The following is a 22,836-nucleotide window of genomic DNA, read 5'->3' as shown; positions in this document are numbered from 1 at the left end:
AACTTGGATTGCTGTGGATGCACTAAAAGTCAGTGACTTGCAATAATATGTTGCTATCAAAAGTTCATTACTTGCTAGGCACAAAGCTCTGACTGTGTCTGTGTTGATTGAACAATATGCTCAATATATATTTCCTTCTTTTTTTTGCCAAGTCACTGACAACTTAATAAGACCTTTGTTTTTCCTTGACACAAGACAGAAGCTTACCATCAAACCTCCCATGCAGGAAACTCCCATGCGTTAAAGATTTCAGAGAGTTCACTCTACTGTCTGTAGAGAAACACTTTGCTTCATCTGAGGAGCAGCTGCAGCTCGTTAGTTAATCATATTGTGAATGGCTGGACAACTGACTTAAGGACTTTACATTAGTTTTAGCGGTCGAACAGTTTTTTGGGTGGCACTTCAGAAATACAAGTTCAGTTTAATTTATTTGTATATCTCTTGTGAAAAATAATGTGGCCTACAAATATAAGCTTAGTGCGAACAGGGGGAAAAAATCAAGGATTATAACAGATTAAAGAATAATAAAAGGGAAATGGTGAACAGAAGTGATTTATTTATGAAACAGCAGTACATGTAGCTTATTTTAGTATACGTTTCTAAAATGTATTCATACTCGGGACTAGAAGTCTCAACCCAAATTATACAATAATATTATTATGAATCATTCCGAATTTACAACATGTATATCCCATAAGGTAAAGGGTAATACCTGACTTAATATGCACAGTTGTGAGTTAAAACTGTTGTTTTTTCTTTGCATATTTACCCAAGTTATTGACGTTATTCCACTGCTCCAATCATGGGCATAAAAATAAATCTAGCAATACTTTCGGTGTCAGTAAACAATGTGAAACAGAAAATGAAAAGTAAACATAGCAATAACAGTTAATTAGAAGCACATTTATGACAGAGATAACCTCTGATTGTGATGTACATATCGGCTACATTTATCCAAGTGTTACAGGTGAGGAGAAATTTACTATCAGATGAGAATTGGTGTCAACTTCTATTAAAAAAAATCAGTGGGCTTATCCAACATTTGCTAGTTAGGAGAGTGGCAGTAGACTTCATTGTCATCTCTCTGGTGCATTCATACCGATTCTTGCAACTGAGATGGATGAAGTCAGATTTTTGATCAACTATACTGTTTTTAAAAAATGCTCCTACATAAAAAGAATCTTAACAAATTATATAATCGCCATAGCCAGTTATTATCACCCCTTTTGCATTGAAATATACAGTAAGCAGATCATTAAATAAAGGAAAAGAAAAAAAGACTTAGCTCTTATTACAAGGCACGATAAAAATCCTAACGAGTTAAAACCTAAATGTGTTTTTTGTTTTTCTGTCAGATTCATGAAGAGCTCTTGTGGGAGTCCTCATGTTGCTGGAAAGGTATGAACAGCCGGACAGCTCCAATCCCCGGCACAGAACCTCGTTAAAGTGCACATTCTCCAGATTGCTCAGAGTATAGAGGCAACAGTCCTGTAAAACAAAGACCAAAGACAAAAGCGGCACTCAACACTGAACTTCATAGCATTTCAAAATACTCTATGTGCCTTTCTGCTGTTGTATCATTGGATAATTGTACAGTATAAGCATTCAATTAAACATCAATGTGTTTTGAGAAGTCTTACTGAAAGAGGGTCCCAGTTAGCTCATCAACAAGGCCACCTGAAAAAAAATGAAATGTATGCAATATTTACAAAAAGCCAAAGTTGACTGAATATGTAAATAAACAAGGTGCATGCTCAGTATGATTAATGACTACCAGTATTTACCTGGTGAGCAAATTGTGTCACACAGTATTGGGCAAATGTAGCAGGATGAGCATTCCTGGAAGACAAAAGGGTTAAAATGAGGAGGCTCTTGTCCCACTGAAACATTGATATTAATGTGTATCATATAGACCAGTGGTTCTCAAATGGGGGTACGTGTACCCCTGGGGGTATTTGAGATTTTTATAGAATATATTTAAAATTAGCATCCATTCAAAAATCCTTTCAAAATAGTTATTTAATAAATATTCAATAAAATATAAGTGTAAGTTCATGAACTGAATTCAATGCCACAATGCAATCTTCAGTGTTGACAGTTTAATAAATCAGACACTGATGGCAGAGTGCTGTATTACATCTTTTTTTCAACCAGAAATGCTTTGCGCTGGTTAGCGGGTACTTGGCTGAAAAAATATTTCACAGGGGGTACATCACTGAAAAAAGGTTGAGAACCACTGATATAGACAGTGTTTATGCAGATGCTTACTTGGCAGTGCTCACAGTGGTCCGATTCATCTCCCTCTTCGCAGGGGCATTTGTCACAGTTATTAGAGCAGTGCTGGAAGAGGCAAGGGGGGGAACATTATGTAAAGTTATCTACAAATAAACTGGAGGAAGTAAGCTCAGGGTATTCATTACGCCTTTACATTCTTGTATTCATTAGTTTTACCTTGCAGATGGAGCAAACACTACACAAAGAGCCAGAGCGGAATTGCGGCAAGTCAGTAAGGGGCTCCTCTTCACTTATGTCATCTGCTGCGTCATCTTCAGGCTCATCTAAAGTCAGCAGAGTCAACGATAAATTAGGCCTCTATAGAGCTACAGCGATAATTCAGCCTAATCGACATTAGCTCACTGTTTATATATCGTATCACTAGAACCAATGAGTACCGAGGAATTTCAAAGCTTCTTTAGTAAAACAATACCTGCATTCAATCTTTTTTTGTATCCAGATCGAGAGAAAAATACTATCTACAACTATAGACATTCATGGTCCTCAGAGGATGAATCCTACTTGCTTTTTCTCTAGCACCACCATGAGGCTGAAATATCTTGAACTACCACTGGATGGATTGCCGCTAAATTGAGTACAGATATTCATGATCCTCAAAGGAATGAATTGTATTAACTTTGATCTCCTGACTTTTCATCTACCATAAAACCATCAGCAGGTCAACATTTCAGTTTGTCAGACACTCTGTTTCCTGACCAAATACCAGCAAAACTATTGACAGTCCCATCAGCCACAGCTGTCCTTTGCGTGTAGTGCTAATTAGCAGATGTTTGCATGTTAACACGTAATATAATACAAACATTATAAAAAATGATACCTGCTAAACCTCAGCATGCTAGTATTATCCCTGTTAGCATGTTAGCATCACAGAGCCGTTGGTGTGGCTGTAGGCTCTCTTGTTACTTGTCTCATTCACATTCTTTAAATAACATATCAAAGGTATCAATATCAAGACTGTTGTTCATGTTATGTGTACATGTAAAAAAACATTTTGGTTGATATATTGTTATTGCCTCTACTTCCTTTGATAAGAGATCATGAGATTATAGTATTAGTGTGAGCTTATGAACATCAATCATCAGGTTGTGTGACAGTAAATGCTAATATGCTGACACAATAATATTGTATATGATTCGCCTGTAAAAGCTTAAGCTCAGAAGATGAAACTTGTGGTTTTGTTTGATAGCAGTTAGCCTTTACAGAGCCGCCCAAATGCACAGATACGGTTTTATAACTAAAGTAAGAAGTAAGGTCCATGAGCAAACAACACATGCAAGCTGGTTTTGTGTGACATTGTGTCTGCCCAGTGAAGAATAAACAACAGCATGTACATCAAAACCTCAAATCAGCTCTCCTTTTGAGTGTTGCTTCTATCTAAATGTTTCTAAACTTTATCAGAACCTATTTTGAATTCTTAAAATAGCCACCTTGGATCAACAAAAGGCATGAATGGTTTAGATACTGCTTTGGTGCCAGCCACCTCCCAGATAAGCCAGTCTATTTAAGGATTGATATGTGTGACTGTGTTCCTACAGGCTCCCGCTCCTCTTATGACAGAAGAGTTAGGAAACAGGAAATACAACAATGTGGTTCACTTTATACCGAGCGGTTGCAAGTATTTTGATAAACCAATGATATTAAATAAATGGGTATACCGTCATCTTCCTCTGCTTCAGTTGTATCCTCTTCCTCAGAGTCACCCTCATCCTCCTCATCATCTTCGTCCTCCTCCTCAGCATCATCGTCTTCCTCTTCCTCAGCCAACTCAACTCCCTCAGTTGCGTCATCATCGTCTTCAGAAGCCTCCTCTTCCTCCTCTGCTGCTGCCTCATCAGCCTCTTCTTCTTCCTCATCTGCAGCAGCCTCCTCCTCCTCTTCATCGTCTTCCTCGGCATCATCCTCCTCTTCCTCATCTGCAGCCTTCTCCTCCTCTTCATCGTCCGCCTCTTCGTCAGCATCATCCTCCTCTTCCTCATCTGCAGCATCCTCACCCTCCTCCTCGTCTTCATCTTCTTCGGCATCCTCCTCCTCTTCCTCAACTGCATCCTCCTCCCCCTCTTCCTCTTCTTCAGCTTCTACTGCCTCTTCCTCATCGGCAGCCTCTTCTTCCTCCTCTTCCTCAACAGCCTCTTCCTCTTCTTCCCCCTCCTCCTCGGCAGCCTCTTCCTCCTCTTCCTCCACTTCCTCGGCAGTAGCCTCCTCTTCCTTGTCCTCCTCCTCATCATCTTCTTCCTCCTCCTGTTCAAGAGTCTCCGCCTCATCGTCTGACTCTCCCTCATCATCCTCCTCAGCTACCTGTTCATCTTCCTCACCTGCGCTATCGTCCCCCTCAGTGGTTTCGCCCTCTTCAGCCACGACCTCCTCAACAAATCTGGCATGGAGGCCTTCGTCTGCTTCAGCCACATCCTGGGCACTCACCACTCCAGAGAGCGGGCCCTGCGATGGGCACAGGAGGACCAGCAGGAGCCCCACTAGCCAGCCTTTCATAGGTGCCATTTTGGAAATGACAGTTGAGGAACTCTTCTGAACAACAAAATCCACACCGGATGATTATTCTTCCAACAAAAACCAAAACAATCAATGGGTTTTTTGAACACAAAACAATTAAATCCACAGAAAAACGTTACAGAGCAGCACGTGATTCAGGGATTTGGTTGAGCTCTTTGCTCCGAGCTGCAGAGAGACGGGGAGAGGAGGGCCGTGTTCACAAGACTAACAGAGCAGAGTGCCAGCCTTGTGCCTGGGAACGCAGAGGACACAGTGCAAACAAAACTGGGTGTGTGGTGTAGTTGTGTGGCTGTGTGTGCGTGAGTGACAGGGCCACATGTCAGGGAAGAATGCTCCTGATGCCCTTAACCCAGAGTATTAGAGAGGTGGGTGTGTGCTTATGGCAGACAGGGCTTTTCTTTTGGACTGCAGGAGGGAGGGGAAAGAGAGGTCAAAGAACATATGGAAATGAGGAGGAGAGAGAAGTTCAGTTACTGACATTAAATAACTACTTTTAAAGTTGCTGAAGTTTTAATTTGATATAACCTTTGTTGTAAAACTGCTAAACTTATTCAAGAGACCAACATTTTATTAATGAATGGGTACACACATGTTAAGTTAGCTCCTAAGGTTTAGGCAACAAACCTACTTAGATTTAGGAGAAGATCATCGTTTGGGCTAAAATAAACCCTTTCTGGCAGAAATCCATTAGGGCAAACTTCTTCCATCTGCTTTTCTGTTTTCAATGATTTATATATTCGTCCCTTATTGTAATGTCCTTTCAGCAAACATTTCTGAATTCCCCATAATAGGAGTAGTATATTAGTAAAAAAATTGAACAACAACTTTGACTTCTACTGTTTATTCTCAGCCCAATCAAGTTGTGGGAGGTGTAATCATTTTTACCAGTACATTCAGTTTCTTTAATTGAATCTATTTTTAAACGTGGCTGGAACTCAGTCCTGCATGTGGGCATAGCCCATTGTACATTTGAAAGCAGATCCATTTGAATAGAAGGGGAAACAAAATAAGAATGAAAACAAACAATAAAATTTAATGTTGGCTTTTAAATTGACCACAAAGTTAAATCAACACCTCTCAGACACAGTCTCAACAGTGACCGTGATATTTGCTTGCTAGTCGTAAAGCAAAAGAGAACATGTCAGGATGATGTATGGAATGGATGTAAATAGAAGGAAATGGAGATGAATGCAATCTGCACATGTACAGCAACTTGACATTCCAAAGAAACTTTATATTTGAAGTTTGAGTTTTTTATAGAGTTTTCATTATGAAGCAAGATGAGAACCAGGACTTAAGAGTATGAGTCTGTGCCATTGCTAGTTCTTTTGAATCAGAGTTTAAATCAGAATGATTCACACACTGAGACTTGAGCAGTGAGACACACATGATCACTTACATGGGACCATAGTTGCACATGCAGCCGTCATGCAGCAAGGCAGAAAGTGATGACACCGCCTCTCTCAGTGTAGGCCTCTGGTGCGATTGACAGGTGGCCCAACCGGCTATTTACAGTAAAGGCTCCTTCAATAGCCCTGCACCACTATGTGACCTTCAATAGAGCTCTGGCATACTGAAACTCAGCACCATGGTGCACCTTTCACACTGCCCATATCCTCTTCTCTCTACAGTATATCCAACTACTTGGCTCATATGTTATAGTCACACTTTCCCCTCAGTGATTCTCTTGTTAAATCCACATATTTAATGCTAAATAGTTCTGTGCAGTGCCGTTTTACTAAGTTTCTTTGAACCAAGCTTACTTTACTTTCACAAACATGCATCTCCTAAAGCCACCACTTTACTTATTAGTGTCTTACTAAAGTAATAGTTCAACATTTTTTGGAAGTACACTTATTTGCTTTCTTGCAGAGAGTTAGATGAGAAGATTGACACTCCTCTCCTGCACCTGTAACTAACTAACTTGTGACTGACACTAATTAACATGCATCCTGAGTCATGCTAGCTGTTGCCCCTTGTTTTCAGTCTTTATGCTAAGCTAAGCTCAGCGTCTGCTGGCTCATGAGAGTGAAATCAATCTAACTCTTGGCAGGAAAGTGAATGTAGTGTATTCCCCAAATATTGACCTAAATGGTAAATAGACTTGTACTTGATTAGCACTTTTTTTTTTAGACTTCCTAACGTTATTACATTAACAGTATAAATAATTCAGTCATACTGCATATACAATTTATTGAACAGAATAAAATAATGTAGCATAACAAATACATGGTTTAACATTTACGGTTGACAAGAAGTAACAGAACACAAAAGTATTACAACAGTAATGTGCAGTGAATGTAATAATTATCAGTTTCAATATAGCAGTAAAAATCCACATAAAAACCTTAAAAACAGAATTCCAGCAGTCAGCTTGAAAGTACAGCACTGAAGACATAATGACATTGAGAAATAGAATCCATAAAATACATCATGCTGAATCATAAATACACATACTTGACTTTGGCATTAAAATACAATCAATTGCACACATAAAATGTCAACTTTTGCATTTAATCAACACTGTAACAAAAACAGATGGCTGCTACACTTGTTTTCAGTTCAGAACAAGTAAACATATTTGGTAACTGAGTTCAGTGATGAACATAGCTGACATACAGTCAGCTGGTGGGTGTGTAGCAAGGAAGCAGCCAAAGTAAAAGCACTAAAATATTGTGTCATACCGGCCCTGAGCAAGTGAAGGCATCACCACGGCTGGATCAGGTGGAATTGGAAGAGAGGAAAGAATCTGCGAGGAAGAGGCAGAATATGGAAAGTGAGGGGACAAGTGACTCAAGGAAAAAAAAACACTACATACTAAAAAAAAGTGACATTCCAACATGCAAACAATATTTTTCTTGTTTCTCTGAAGATACATTTTGTTATCATTTGTACCTCTTGATGTAGGAGGAGGACGAGGAGGTTTGAACGTGCTGCCTTGTGCCAAAGTATCCACAATCCAGCTGAGAGCATTTGAGCAGTACTCCATCTGAGAAAGAGGACCAAAAGAGCGAAAAATATTTAGACATTTTAGGAAATGCACTTATTCGCTCTAAAAATTGGCCTGCTGAATATGAGGCTACCACAAGCGGCCCGTTAGCTTAGCTTAGCATGAAGACTGGTGCCAGGGGGAAACAGCTATTCCCCTCCCCCTCATTATGCTGAGCTAGGTTAACCAGCTGCAGGTTGTACAGTTGATTCCTATTTACCGTATAGATGAGAGTGGTATATATATATTATGATATCAATATTAGATCCTAGTGTCCTACTTGTGATGATGCTATCACCCAGCCCCGATATATCTAATTGAGTGACATTTTTTTACTTTTTCTATTATGAAAGGTTGACTGCAGCAATGCTGTGAAAGTCATGAAAACTACACAAATGGTACGGAATGATGAACTCAGTGATGAGAGAGCTTTCATTTTACCTCATTCTCCAGAGCCCTCAGCCTGCAGTCAAAGTCTCTGCTTTCAGTCATATTTTTCAGCACACCGTCCACTCTTCAAAAAAAAAGTGAGATATTAACCTCAGTATGATGGGGACAAAAAAAGAATAATTGAACTGCTACGGTGTTGGTGCAGGAATGAGTTCTCACTTGACAGACATCCGTTTGAGCCTCTCTGAGTCACTGCTTTTCTGAATCTTGTTCTGGGCAGTCAAGAAGTCCTCCTTCTGAATGGTTTCCCACGTCATTAGCTTGTTGGCTGCTTTCCCTCTTAGCTGCAATACTGATAGAAAAGGCAAAAGTGTTTAATCATTGTGATCATTCTACTCAGCCATGGTGTTTCCTGAACCAAGCAGAAACCACTACAGTTGAGTTGAAGACGTTGTGGAAGTTAACAATGATCGAATTCCTGTTGGATGCTGACATAAGATAAAATTGCACTAAAGGGGAAAAAAGCAGCTATTGGCAATGTATCGATTATATATCAATATCAAGATATAAAACTAGATATCTTCTTAGATTTTGGATATTGTTTTATGGAATAAGTGTTTTGTTCCTGGTTTTAAAGGCTGCATTACAGTGATGTGATCTTTTTCTGATTTTACTAGATTTTTGTAGTTGTTATATTATTTGCCTTTAACCACTTTGTCATTATAAATACAGAACTAGTGCTAACATATCAAAATTTCATTGTCTAAATATTTTTGTAAAACCCCTATGTTCAAACTTTTAATATCATTGCAATATCAAAATTGAGGTATTTGGTCAAAAATATTGTGGCATTTGATTTTGTCCATATCAATCAGCCCTAGCAGAGCGCTGCACTATTAGCAACATTTTTTTCTCCGTCTCTGAAACGCTTTGAAAACATCGTAGCTCGCTAGAGCCTTAAAATACAGAATGTCATCTCAGAAGGTTTTACAGGCCCACGAAACGGGACGGTGGTTCTCATAGAATTGGCGCCATATAACGGCAGCAGGATTACAATCGCGATCTAGATGATGTTTGAAATGAAAGACTAGTACTCATACATGTTACTGGATGAAGCACATGCATATGTACATGCCCATCATGGGGTAACACTTGAATTACAATATGCTGAAAGGTTATTAAGGACATTTTGTCCAAGAACACCAAAAATGAACTGCCTGCCCCAGTTCCCAGACTCCTGTTCAAATACTGACCAAAGTGGTGGATCTTGATAGAGGGCACTTTGCGAATGATTCTCTTGATAAAGAGATTGATGTGAGAGAGGATGATGAAAGGAGGAGCCAGGGAAGGACGGGAGTGGTACTGAACTATCAGGGTGTAGCGCTGGAACTTCCAGTAGATGTCGCTGTTAGCCTGCACTTCAGAGAAGGTGTGACTGGGGACACACAAACAGAGCAGAGTAAAGAGTTGTAATGTAAAGAACGTATAGCATGTCAGTAAAGCTAGCTAGAAACAGATTGACTGACACTAATCTCATTGTTCTTTACCTAAACATGGCGATGAGGAGGTTGATGAGCAGGATGTTGGTGACCAGCAGATAAACAATCAGCAGAATTACCACCAGCCAGTTACTATACAGAGTCCTGCACGGCTCCGCACCGCTCTCAATCAATGTCACGTTGTCTGTGCAGGGCATGTCCCACTGCTTCCCCACTGGGACAGACACAAAATAAAGGGAAGATTGAAATATGTCCTGTTTTTTTATATTATATAGATCTGCTATGAGTTTAAAATAACAGTGAATTATTATTAATGTGGTGATTTTAAAAAGCCACAATGGATGTGGAAAAACATCCAGTACATACCTTATTCTTAGACTGTACCTATTCTTTTCTTAAGATGCATGACACACAAACAAACTAAAATATCTACCGTCCATCTCTTCCACAGGGATCTGTCCAAAGATGTGCAAGTACGGTCTGTAGAAAACACGGCGAAAGATGCGATCCAAACTCGGGTCATAGGCGTAAAGCAGAGCCTGATTGGCCACTCCGTATGCCATTAGCCACACCATCAGGAAGAAAAGGAAGAAGAAGATGTCCTTCATCTGAAAAAGAAAAAAATTGTTGTCTTTCCATCATTAGAACGCCAACATCTTGCTAACATCGGTTTGATGTCAACTTATGGAAAGGTTTTCTCACCATCTTGCCAACAATGATGATCTTTGGTCCCAGCTGTTTGTGAATGGCAAAGATGTGAATGAGACGGAGGGTGAAGACCATGTAGTCCACACACAGGACATCCCGGCCAAATCCATACGACCATGTGAACATCCTAAAACACAGAGTGAAGCATACACACTGTTATAATGGCACCACCCAGTGGCCAACATGTAAAATGACTGCAGGTTCTCAACATGAATTTGAAAATCACTTAGGACGGCAGAAATGTGCACTTTTAAATTTAAAGGACTCAGGAATGTATGAGATGATTTATGGGTCAGTTAAGACCTATCTGTGTTTGATACTTTGTTTTGGTGTGATTTGTGTCCAGTAAAAAAGAAAATTACTGTAATCAACCCAAACTATTAGAAACATAAGACTCAATTAGGTTGGTATGTACTTATTACTATTCAACCTGTGACATAATGACACAGGTGACAAAATACTGTTCTGTTTTAAGGAGTCATGAGCCAAAGCCATTCAGAACAAGTGCCTTAAAACACAAAAAGGAATAAAATAAAATGGAATCACATACATGTTTTGATCCTGCAATATTAAAACCTCCCTGAACATTGATCTAAAAATGTTGAAGGTTTTTGGCATAATTCTGTAGTAATACATACAGTCGATACTGCGTAGTTGTTGTCAGTACCTGCAGATTACTCCCAGAATGAACAGCACGACGGCAATGAGGTCACACTTGTTCCACACATCCTGAATGTACACTCTGAGCCTCATACGCAAAGTCATCGTGCCCAAAAAGAATGTCTAAGGGAAGAAAACACCAATCATTAGATCCGTAAATGAAACACAGATATAAACAGAACATCATAGAACCGAATACTGAAAAGCTGTTTCAGTGGGTGAAAACATTTTACTCAAAATTATTTTATGTTTAGTGTGTTGTGTGTGAAGTAGATGCATTAAGCGTAACATTTTGTAAAAGTATGTCTCTCTGCACTCACCTCCCGTATCTCCTCACACACGATGGTGAACACCCAGAAGTACAGCACATACTCAGTGATGGCCGGACCAGAGGGCGGCGGGGGCTTGAAGTCCACCAACAACACGTAGGCAAACAGCAGGAGGAACAGGAAGTACATCAGAACGTTGCCCAAAAATGCAGTGACAGGCGCAAACCAGAACTGACGCCATCTTGACACTATGTACGGACGTTTTGGTGGTCTGTGAGAGTGGGGAATGCCTGTAAGGAAGGTTATTGGACATGGTTTAGTAGCTTCTTATAGTCATACAAGCTGCTGAAAATGATAATTCCTGTTATTGTGTGTGTGTTTTTTAATTTTTTTTAGAGGCGTTACATTTAAAGAGGACTCGCCTTTAATTTTTGCTGTCCTGGGAGTCATGGTTCCTTGTGTATCAGCTTCACTGGTAAAAACAGAGACTTATTTTATCGAACAGAAAACACTAGAAATTAATTAAATAAAATAAATCAATAAAGCAAAGTGTTCCATTCAAAACTTTGAGAACAGACATGTTGTAAAACACAGAACACTGGCAATTGAAAAAACAAAGCTTTTTTTTTTTTTTTTTTTTTTTTTTTTTTTTTTTTTTTTTTTTACATGTGCTTGATGTCAGAGAAAGAGAAGACGGTGTGGCCATAGAGGCTGTCGCTGTCCTTGCCCTGTAAGTCCTCGTTAGGCTTCTCCTCCTCCCCTTGATAGTTGTCGTCTTGTTTCCTGTGTGGTGGGGTATGTTGTAAAGTATCAGTCCTGAAATTTGCATCATCTGAATGCTAATGGTAAAAAAAAGAAGACCAATGTGGATTTTACCTAAAGGAGATGAGGTTGGTGTAGCAGAGGACGGGGCAGAAGAAGGTGACCAGGAGCTTCCACACCTCCGTGTTCCTCTTCATGTCACCCCACCAGATCTGGGACAATAGAGACTAGAGGAGAAGAACAATTAGACCATATTCACCCAACTGCTATTCATTATTTTTGCTAAATATGAAAGTGGGCTGTTGTGTAGTATTATATTATTGTTCCCTAATTATAATAATAAAGTGCTGAAATGCCTTTATGGTAACAATGTCAATTAAAGAAGAGTATTTTAACTAAGCATTAACTGAGAATCTATTTCAATATAAATGTGTTTTACTTATTAAATTATTTTCTAATATAAAAAAGATAATTAAGCTTTGGACTGGATAACTTGGAAAGTAAGCTCAAGATACAGTTTCAAACATTTGAGGGACTAAGCATAAAGCATAAACAGAACTGGTTGGACTGTAAAATGAAGCCTGTGACTTGGTGCCAATTTTGTATTTCACATGTCAGTGACACAGCTGTGAAAACAGTAACACACCTGTACTCCATCATGGCTGAAGAATAGTCGTGCGTCAGCGCCCATGCCCATCTGGAGGCAGGTGGTACCACCCCAAACTGGAGATTTCCTAATCAGTAGGGTGAAAGAGCGACTCTCATTGCTCCGATAGCAAGAGCTGAATATGTCTGAGATGAGGGAGAGACAAGTACAGAAAGAGTTTGGTTTGATGGCAACCATTTAGAAAACAAAAGTGAAATTAAGCTTGACAGAAAAGGTTATTCAGAAAATCAATTAATCATAATACAATGGATGTGAATCAAGCAAAGTATTACTACATTTTATAAAGTATTTAGGTACCTTCCCAGTACCACATGCAACTTTCATAAAAAAAAAAACATAGAGCTATATCACTCATGTAATATAACTCACTAATAAGAAGTGAACAATTAGGACGTCTGATCATTATTTCTGCACATTTTGTTATCAGCTGTTGTTTAAATAAACATTAGTGGATGGTGTGTTCAATCTTCATGGTCTCACCATGTGCCAGGTTCTCAAACCTCTGGGCCAGCTCTTTCATGGACAGTTTGGTCTCTGCCTCAATCTCCAGCTTGGACAGTTCCCTCAGAATCTTACAGCCACTCAGAGCACTGAGCACCGACTCCCCTGCCTTGGAGAGACAGCAAAAGAAGTCAGGGCATACAAACTCTTTCATATGGGTCCTAAAAACAATATTTTGCAATGAAGAGGGTGTTCATGTACATTTTTTTGTATGTTTATCAGTTTATGCGTTACTGAAGACAAAGTTCTGAGCCTGGTTGCACCAACAGCTTAGAGGATTGTCATGATCTATTTGTAAAAAAAAAATCTCAGCTGTTTTACCATTTCCCAGAAGTAAGTTGCCATCTCGTTGCGGTTCTGGAGGACGGACCAGATGAAGAGTGAAGCCCAGGGGAAGAGGCAGCGCTTATTCCGATACAAGCAGTCTCCCCGCAGCAGCTTACTGGCATGCTGGGAGGGATGAAAAGAAGCAGGGGAGGAAGTATCAGATTGACTGCGAGAAAGCCACAGTGACAGGTGGCATGTCAGTAGTTTATTAGCTTTCATGTACAGTATGTCTTCATAGTAAGAGTACCCTAAGTGCTCTCCTCTTGGATGAGATCTGTTCTAAGTCCAGAGCATCATAGTAAAATGGCTGGCAGACGTCACCCAATAACAGCTCCAGGACCCTTGCAACCTGAGAAAATTAAGGGGGTAGAGTGACAAACAAACAAAAGTGTATGTGTCAACACAAGTTTTCTCTACATTGTTTTTATTGTACTTGCGCAAAACTAGACCAGAGGCACAGCATGTCTGTCTCGACAGAAAAACCAAACCTCAAAAAGGCTAATCTCCGTCACTGGGCCGCTCTGCATGTTCTCTGCTGCAACTTTGGAAGGCGAGTCCTGCTGGTTTGGTGTCTGGGAAAAGCCTACAGTTCCTAGCCGCTCCACTAGGCGGCGCTGGAGTAGATGGTAAAGCACCGTCCCATCAGCCACTGAGCGGTAAAGGCTTTCCAGCCTGCCGTAAGTCAGGTAGTCCAGAATGTTGAGGCCGTTCTCGGTGAAAAGACGCACAAACTGAGGCTTGTCGTTGATCAGGGCATCTGTCATGGAGTCTTCCAAGTCATCATACTATTTAATAGAAGGTTTCAAAACAAGGTCAATACTTCATTTTCCCTCATTTCAAACCAATGTCATTGCACAACAGGGCTAAAGGTGTTCACATAATGACTCTAATTACCCTCCAATTAATGTCTCCATTAAAGAGTTCACTCTTGGCAATGTCAACCCTGTTCCATGTGACCGCTAGCTTCAGCTCTTCATTGTAAGGGCTGGCATCAGCTGACGCACGATGCTTACTAGCTGAAAAACACAGACATCATAATTAAGACATGTTGCCACATACAACAGCAATTTTCACAATTTGAATTATTTGTATGTACCTCCAACCAATGCTTTGAGCAGGACTGTATCAAAGTCATTTGGGCCCTCCTGCTCTCCATGGTAGACTGTAATGAAGTCTCTGTTCTGGTAGATGCTCAGAGTCTGGAGATCCAGAAAGAGGAGAACAAAGGACTTTTTTTGAATATATGACCTGAATACCTGGTGATACTGAGAAAGAGACTAACAAGCAGACAGATAATGATGAAGTTAGATTTGGTGACAAAGGGTATTGTCTAATCCATAATATCATTAAGCAGACTGCCACCCCATGCTGAGTGAGCAGGATGTCTGGAATTTAGAGATTAAATCAGGGCATTTAAAATTAAGGACCAACAGAAATAATTAACAAGTCAATAGAAAAGAAGAAGAGTCTGTTTTTAATCATTCCAAAGTGCAATAGATAGCAAATCACAAGACTGATTGCGTGACTGATTTAATTATAATTTAGGACACTGATAAATGAGTAGATAACCAAACAATAACCATCAAACTCACACAAATCATGTTGAAGCTGCAGCTGTGATGAGAGTGTGTCGGGAGTGTAGAGAAGCTGACATGTATTGATGTCACTTCCATCACAGTAATGAGTGAGCAAAGATGGACACTGCTTTCTACATTGCATTCTGGCAATTTTTCTAGGACGTCCGATTTCTAGCGTATAAGAGTGATTTTGACAACAGATTTCCTCAGGAGATCTAGAGGATTAGCGACACAAAATACAGCCAATCCTTTTTCAGTCTATTGTTTTACAAAAATAATCCTATTGTGCCACATGAAAACCGCGACTGACTTCCAAACCACTGCTTGTGAGTCAGGTGATTGTAAAAAGCAGCAAGAAAAACTGAAAAAACAGCCAACCGCTTCAAGAATGTGGGACAAACTTTGACAGAGAGTACCTTGAAGTCTACCGGCCCAGTAGAGGCTCAATAAATGTGCATTACATGCAACAAACTATAACGTGATGGATGACATGAGCAACATACTGATCATTTTGCTGTAGAGCCTTGGCAGCAGCAGCAAGGCTAAACATGTAAGCTTGCCCTGAGGGATAATGTAGAAGAAAGAAATACTTTTATCCAATTGGGAGCATAAATACGCACAGAAAGTGTATTGACAATCCGCCCATTATGTTATGAAATATCCTAGGGGGGTACATTTTTAATCTTGAACATATTGTATTTAAAAAAAGAACAAGAACATTTGAAAACTGAGAACTTGAATATCAAAGTCAGACATCATTGTAATCTAACCCCATAGCTGCTGGATAAACAGCTTCTTCCTGTTCTTAATGTCAAAAGCTGAACAATGACAGCACATGTCTACGTCCACAGCACTTACCCGTTCAACTAGTTTGTCTGTCTCTGCTTCGGAAGGGAAGTGCTTTTTAACCCGTTCTGCCACTTTGTCTTTCAGATCCACGCTGGGACCTGCCTCGCCTTCTCCCTCGCCGGATGACTGGACAACCGGGGCTGATGACAGATTGTCCAAGACGTCGCTCAAGAAGTCAGCCAGGCCTCCTGAGCCAGCCAGCACCAGCCAGGGCATGGAGGTTTTCAGAGAAAGATCGACTCTCTGATAGAAAGTAGGAAAAGAGAGATTGCTTTTTATACAAAAGGCATAATAAAAAACTATTTTACTATTAAAACTGACCAAATAACTTTTTTGTGGCAATCAACCAACATTAAAAGCAGTGTATGTACCTCCAGCATGTTAGCCTCCCCTGATATCAGCATACAAATGACAGGGATGTCAATGCTGCCACTGCCTACAAAAATACAAACATTTTACAGTTAATTCCTATAGAGCATTGGTAAATTCTTTGTTTGTACTGACTTCACTTTAATCAATACATTCTGATCATGTTTGCAGCCTTATTTCAAGCCATCTGCATATTTTTCTTGTAACGCAACAAGATAGCAAGAAGCACCCTGTTACATGTTGGACAAATCTTTACTTGATTTTACATGTTGAAGAGCTGTGTCTCACATTCTTGCAGTGGCATGCAATAGCTTTCACTCAGTGGATAGTCCTATCATCACATGCATTAATAAAAGATCACCACAAGAGGGCCAAAAAGCTTGAATTCACAGTTGGTGTGCAAGGTTGTAAGAGCTTTGTACCGTTTAGACATTTGCTTAACATACAGTTATCACAAATAAATACATTCTTAGAATATAAGTACATTGGGATCTGAACCTGTAATAGAAACAGAAGAAAGTTGAAGATCTGCTATTTAATTAAGGCTAAATCAGCCAAGATGTGTTATCATTTTTCATGCATGTACACTGGGTTCCCATATCCAGTTTAACCAGCAACTCAGATTAAGGAACAAAAAAGGCAAAAATGTTTTTGGACTACTTCCTTTAGTCATAGGCGTACTATTTTAAGCGGGCAGTGGCAAACAGCTCCTATATTCCTACACTACATACACAATACAATATATTTCATTATCACATCTCTCACCCCAGATGCCTGTGCGCTGGTGGGAGATGTAGTCCTCCAGTTTGGCCCTGAACCCCGTCTCTGCTCTGCGCCCCACACTGCCATCGTCCACCAGCAGGAAGGCCTGGTAGTTGTTGTCCAGGCAGCAGGAGTCCTGGGACATGTTCTGGACGTAGTACTTAGCAGGAAAGCTGCCCTGCAAGAGGAACAATCCAGGGATATGATATAGCGGGGTTTTTTCAAATACCTGTGGTGCAATAGAGGCCTGCATTTGTTGAATCCCCAAATACTCGTAGTATGTAGAATGTTGCACAATACAAGTGAACAAGACATTTTTGGGGGGGAACAAATCAATTTGTAAACACAGTATGTGAGTGTGTGAACAACCTGAGGGTTGACCAGCTGCTCTCGGTTGTGCACCAGGCCCCAGGGAGCGATACCCAGAGCCACCACCTTGTTGAGGGACACCGACGAGGCTGCAGTAGCGTGATCCCTCACAGCCTCTCCAACACACCTGCCAACGCCTTCTCGCAAGCCTGCCGTCAGGATCCATGCTCCTGGTTACAGTGAAAAGAAACCAAAAGTTTGGTTGCGGATACTCCTTGAGAGACAGAGAAATGTCATGACAGTTTTCGAGTTTTGCAGTTCAAGGATGGAAAAGTTATGCCTGAAAATTGGCTTAATTACCTCTGCACAATCAGGTAGACGACCAGGCCATATTCCACTAAACTCTTGAAATTGTTTGTAAATTACATTGCATAAGCGGTGCGTATCAACAGTATGTCTTATTATCTGATCTGGAGCCTCCGAGAGAACAGCTTGTCAAAGTGACCTCAGGTGACCAGAGAACAGTATCACCGTTTGCCACCTGCCCTTGTCACGGCAGTTAAGAGGAAATGGCCATTGTCGTACCAAATTCGAATCGGACCCCATGAAGTCATATAGTGTAATAGTACTACATTTTGTAACAGCTGTATTTTTCCGGCAAAAAAAAAAAAAAAAGAAGAAATCCCAAGGATTCCAAGAAATCCCTGATTCATTATTTCACAGGTATTTGTCAGTTACTTGGAATGGTTACGAATTTTAAAAGGGATTTTACGTCATGTGAAATGACTAAAAAGATGTAACGATAATCCAGCTATTCTCAACCACTGGTTGGCTTCAGAGCGCCATCCTGGTAAGATTACATTTATTTTGGGGGGAATTTACAAATGAGTTTATTTTCATATCTAAATGTGCTGACTAAAAATGGAACAGCTCTTGAAATGAAAAATGTATGTAGGAGACAACCCTGCGCTAGTAGACGCTCCAAAGTTCATAGTGAGCACCTGTCAGCTGTAAAAGACCCCCCAAAAAATGGTATAAGGCAAGTAACAAGGAGACCAAAGCATCTGGGCCAACTTTCAGGCTTTCTGCAGGGTTCATCAAGTTCATGTAGACCATTAAATACCACATTTACATACCAATAAAGCTGATTCTGACAGAATTCAATTTGATAATTGTTTCACAGTATGGTAAGTAAGTAAGCATGATGGAAACCAGTAAGAACAATGTGGTCAATGTTACATTATCACATTTTCAGTACTTTCCAACAGTATGTAACAATTGTTCCTGGTGATATATTTAATAATGTTAATGCAATCTGGACCTAGATAAGCAACAGAAAGTGGATGGATGAATTAACCAATGAGGCAAGTCTTTGATAAAATTGTCACTTTCCCATTATGACACAAAAGGCCTAGCAGTGCATGCTATTCTGCAGATCTGATTGTGCAGACTGACACAATGCACAATCCACTGTCACAACAATCCCTCTTTTAGGTGAATAACGTCTCTCAACAGGCTGCATTCGGATACAAAAAACTTTTGTCACTAACATTACTGCCTATTGTAGGCAGGAGAAAGATATTTAAATTAAATTGAAAACATATTAATACATGACTTTTTTCGATGAATCTACATTCAGTGGCTCTGTGCAACCTGCAGATAACCTGACATTAAAAAGGCACACCTGTCAACAATTATTTTATATGTAGAAGGGGAACAGTTTGCAAAATCATGACAAAAAAAACCTGCTGACCGTAGACAAGCTGCCTCAGGTGCTGAAGCTAACGGACATGACAGTGATATTGCAAACAGTGCATATGGGATTCACAATACTTTTAACTGGAATGTGACTTAAGACCCACCTTCATAGCAGTGTTTGAAGTGGTGCTATAGCGAGGTATAGTTTGCTTTTATAATATGTTTACCTGTGCTTTGTGAGGCTTTCACCAGTCCCTGCCTCAAGACCTCCCGTACCCAGGTCTTCACCTTTGTCCTGCCTTCTCCGCCCACTATAGAAACCACCAGGTTAGGCGAAGGAAGACCCCAGTGGGCTGTCATCAGGGTGTAGACCATAGACGGGGTAGTGTCCCATGACATACGCAGGAACTATTAATAACAAGAGACAAAATGGACATTTGCTTGACTAAAGGATCAAACGCATTTCAGCTATGGACCAACTCAGACCTAATTTTAGTATCAAAACACATGCTAAATTATCCTATAAGTGACTTGGGTTGGTTTTGATTAAAGACGTCCTCAGTATACATATGTGATTGCACTGATTGCTCAGTGCATTGGATTTGTTTACTCAGGTGAAGCAGTAGGTTAAAGATTATGAAAAGCAAAGTACTGACTACTACAACTCTTAAAGCACATACATCATTATTTAGCTTTTCAATTTGACGGACATAAAGGATATAGAGATAAAGCATGTAATGAGCCTTTCAGAGAACAGAATGACCACGCACATAGCTATGCCTCTTGCTGGCTCCTGCGAACTGCAATTCTCCAAAGGCATCAGTCGGGTACTCAGAGGAGTGCTGGGCGCTGTCCCAGTGGTTGACAATCGCTGTGCTGAAATAGTCACCGAGAGCCACAGAGCCATGGTCATCTCGTACACCCCCGCACTGGCACAGGGCGCCATTACTGAGAGAGGTGAGAGGAAAACATGATCATTCCTTTGAGGCATTGCCACAGTAAATAGACAGTACTGTCACAGAGGAATGTGCGCCGCAGAGTTCACAGTACCTGCACGAATCTTCTACAAAGGTGGTGCACACTCTTTTCTTGATGATTTTGGGGATCCAACTCTGCAAGACATTTTCAACAGGTTAAAAAACAGACACATTATACACAGGCTGTTTCAATTTCAAGAAGTTCAAAGCCAACCAAAACTCTTCTATGCTTGGAATTCATGAGGCTGCAGGGTGTAGGAAACTGCTCAAATGAGAAACCTTGACTTTGGCTCAGAGAGAAAGATAGGCTGGTGAGATATGCTGTGCCTGAACACCTGGCTGTGACTTCTGACATGGTGCTGTGGATCCAGTCTAAGTTTCTAAGTGTGTGTAAGAGAAATAGTGTGTGTGTGTGTGTGTGTGTGTGTGTGTGTGTGTGTGTGTGTGTGTGTGTGTGTGTGGCACTGTACACAGGTATCTTCAGAGCATATACAGTACATTCTGCAGAGCAAAACCTACAAACTAATAAGCCTGGACTCGCTTTACAACAACCATTAAATTATTATTTTCAATTAGCCTAACGAAATTAATTTGGAACCCATTGTCATGGAAACAGCTACGTCTAACTACGTCACAACGTGAAAACATCTGTCCAGCAGGGCGTTTTGACGCGTTTAAAAATCACACTTGTAACTGCCAACACGATAGCTCCGTTCCATTAAACGGTGCAAAGTGAGCCATGTTTGTTACAGCTTTTACTCCAAGCGTAAGCCTTACAAAGCTATGGAGGCAGCTACGTTGGGCAGTAATGGGCGTGCTCTCCTCTATGTTTGTTTTTGTTTGGTTTTTTTTACAGTCAGAGTGAGCGTTGCTTAAAGGTTTATTTAAAGCTACGTTAAGTTAAAAATACGTCTAACCGAAGCTCTCCCACCCCACACACACACACAGTCAATGACACTGACCCGGCATAAAAATAGCCGTTATTGTCGTTAAGTGTACACAACGGTCGAATGTGCATTCTCCGCCTCTGAGCTAGCTTCACTTCCACCGCCGGTTGACATGTAACGTGTGCAGCGTCAACAGACATGAGCGGTTACACAACGCAGGTGTGTGTGCCCTCACGGTCCTAACACTACAGTGGCACCGGGTTTCCGAGAAAACCGACCCTAACTGTGGGTCTCATGTTACTGTTGCCACAAGTGGTTTACGTGCAGCAGACGCTCGCCGTCGTGACTCAGAGCCTCGGGCTATAACTGCCACACAATCACAAAAATCCCCTCCGTTACTAAACGTAGGCTTTGTCAAAAGCGTCGCCATGACATCACCGTACGTGCAGAGCGATTAAACCGAAAGCCTACCCACCTGGTCCTTCTCGGCTTTACCGAGCTTGTCTCCGTCCGCTCCTTCTCCTCCCGTGTCTCTCATGTTTACTTCCCTTTCGGCTCCACTGCGAGAGCCCGTGTACAAAAAATACTTCAGGGTTTCTTTTTGACCATTTTTCAGAAGAGTAGGCTTATTCACAGGAGTGCAGGGAACTGAAAAAGCAGGAAACTATTGAAACGTATTTTCATATCGTTTCTTAGTCATTTAGGGGGAAACCAGGTGTAGAGCAGCCAGACACACCTCACAGGTGAGGGTGTGGTTTTCACAGGAGGCACACAATTACCGCAAATACCGTCGTCGAAACTTTGAAAATAGGAGGGGCCAGTCAAAACCACTGACTTTTTATATACCTAGAGCGTGAGCTGCTGATTATAATCCTCTTACAACATGTGTTAATGTCACTGCTGAGTTTCCAATATTTAGTCTGATATAAGTTAGGGAGAACAATGCTCTTGGCCACTGATGACACATATTTTGAAACCCACTGTAGAAGACGTGACAACTGAATACACACGTTTGTGCATTGAGCAATATGCTGCTCTCAGGTCTGGATTAACAACATGGCAAGTGGGGCAATTGCCTCATTCAGACTCACACCATCAAGGACAGTCTGATACTTTTGCACGTAACATTTCCATCAGAATTTGTGGTCAATTAGGTGAAATTAAAATTGAAAAGACAGAAATAATGCTGTACTTTTTTGTCATCCCTGTAAGGCGTTTTCATCGTCTAAGAATTATGTTAGAGACCCTTCTACCTTCTCCCAAAAAGCCCCATAGCTGTAACCCAGTGGAGGTGCTCCAAGCACCAATCAATGTCTAAGAGTCCCTTTCAGGTTATTTATATGTATGCATGAACTAAAACTCAACACACTTATTTATATTAAATATTTATTGAACAATGCATTTAAATATTGAGGATTTAGTGTTTTTAAAAAAGTGACAGGATTAAGCACTTCACACAGTATTCACACAGCCACATTCTATGTGGTTAACAAGCATAAATTCATAATAAGTACCAGTCATTCAGAACATTTACAGAGAGATTTGGTGTAAATAGATAAGGAAATAGTGAGAACTCTCTGCTTCTTTATAGTCCTTGGGCGCCGTCATTCCTCTTGGCCCTATCTGCCGAATCCGTGCGGGTCATGGACATCCTTCGACTTATCTGTTCCATATGTTTTGCTGATGTGGTTCAAAGTGTTGGCCAGGTTGTGAAGTTGGCACGTCCCGAGTTGGCATCCACGCTGGGGTGCACGCCGTGGACGTAACTTCCCTGCCATGCTGTGGATGATGATGATGAATTAAAAGAGGGATACAAAATCAAGGTTCTATAAC

General features: G+C 40.7%; 1 protein-coding gene across 1 annotated transcript; it reads right to left on the bottom strand.

The window, feature by feature from the left end:
* Positions 1–7,008: 7,008 nt before the first annotated feature.
* LOC129090982 (transient receptor potential cation channel subfamily M member 4-like) lies at positions 7,009–21,783 on the bottom strand. The gene is made up of 28 exons (XM_054598383.1): positions 21,479–21,783; positions 20,190–20,251; positions 19,910–20,087; positions 19,367–19,547; positions 17,502–17,671; positions 17,136–17,310; positions 16,373–16,437; positions 16,011–16,244; positions 14,672–14,774; positions 14,470–14,591; positions 14,064–14,360; positions 13,823–13,924; positions 13,570–13,698; positions 13,228–13,357; positions 12,727–12,872; positions 12,195–12,307; positions 11,985–12,101; positions 11,741–11,790; positions 11,370–11,608; positions 11,057–11,172; positions 10,384–10,516; positions 10,115–10,289; positions 9,730–9,895; positions 9,436–9,617; positions 8,402–8,534; positions 8,234–8,306; positions 7,699–7,792; positions 7,009–7,552 (listed from the first exon to the last, which is right to left on the bottom strand). The coding sequence occupies exons 1-28, from the start codon at positions 21,539–21,541 to the stop codon at positions 7,524–7,526; spliced, it is 3,777 nt and encodes a 1,258-aa protein (XP_054454358.1). The 5' UTR covers positions 21,542–21,783; the 3' UTR covers positions 7,009–7,523.
* Positions 21,784–22,836: the final 1,053 nt, after the last annotated feature.

Source organism: Anoplopoma fimbria, chromosome 5 (genome assembly GCF_027596085.1).
Source record: "Anoplopoma fimbria isolate UVic2021 breed Golden Eagle Sablefish chromosome 5, Afim_UVic_2022, whole genome shotgun sequence".
NCBI classification, from domain to species: domain Eukaryota; kingdom Metazoa; phylum Chordata; class Actinopteri; order Perciformes; family Anoplopomatidae; genus Anoplopoma; species Anoplopoma fimbria.
Note: the sequence above shows the minus strand (reverse complement) of the source record. Positions and strands in the feature narration are given on the sequence as shown.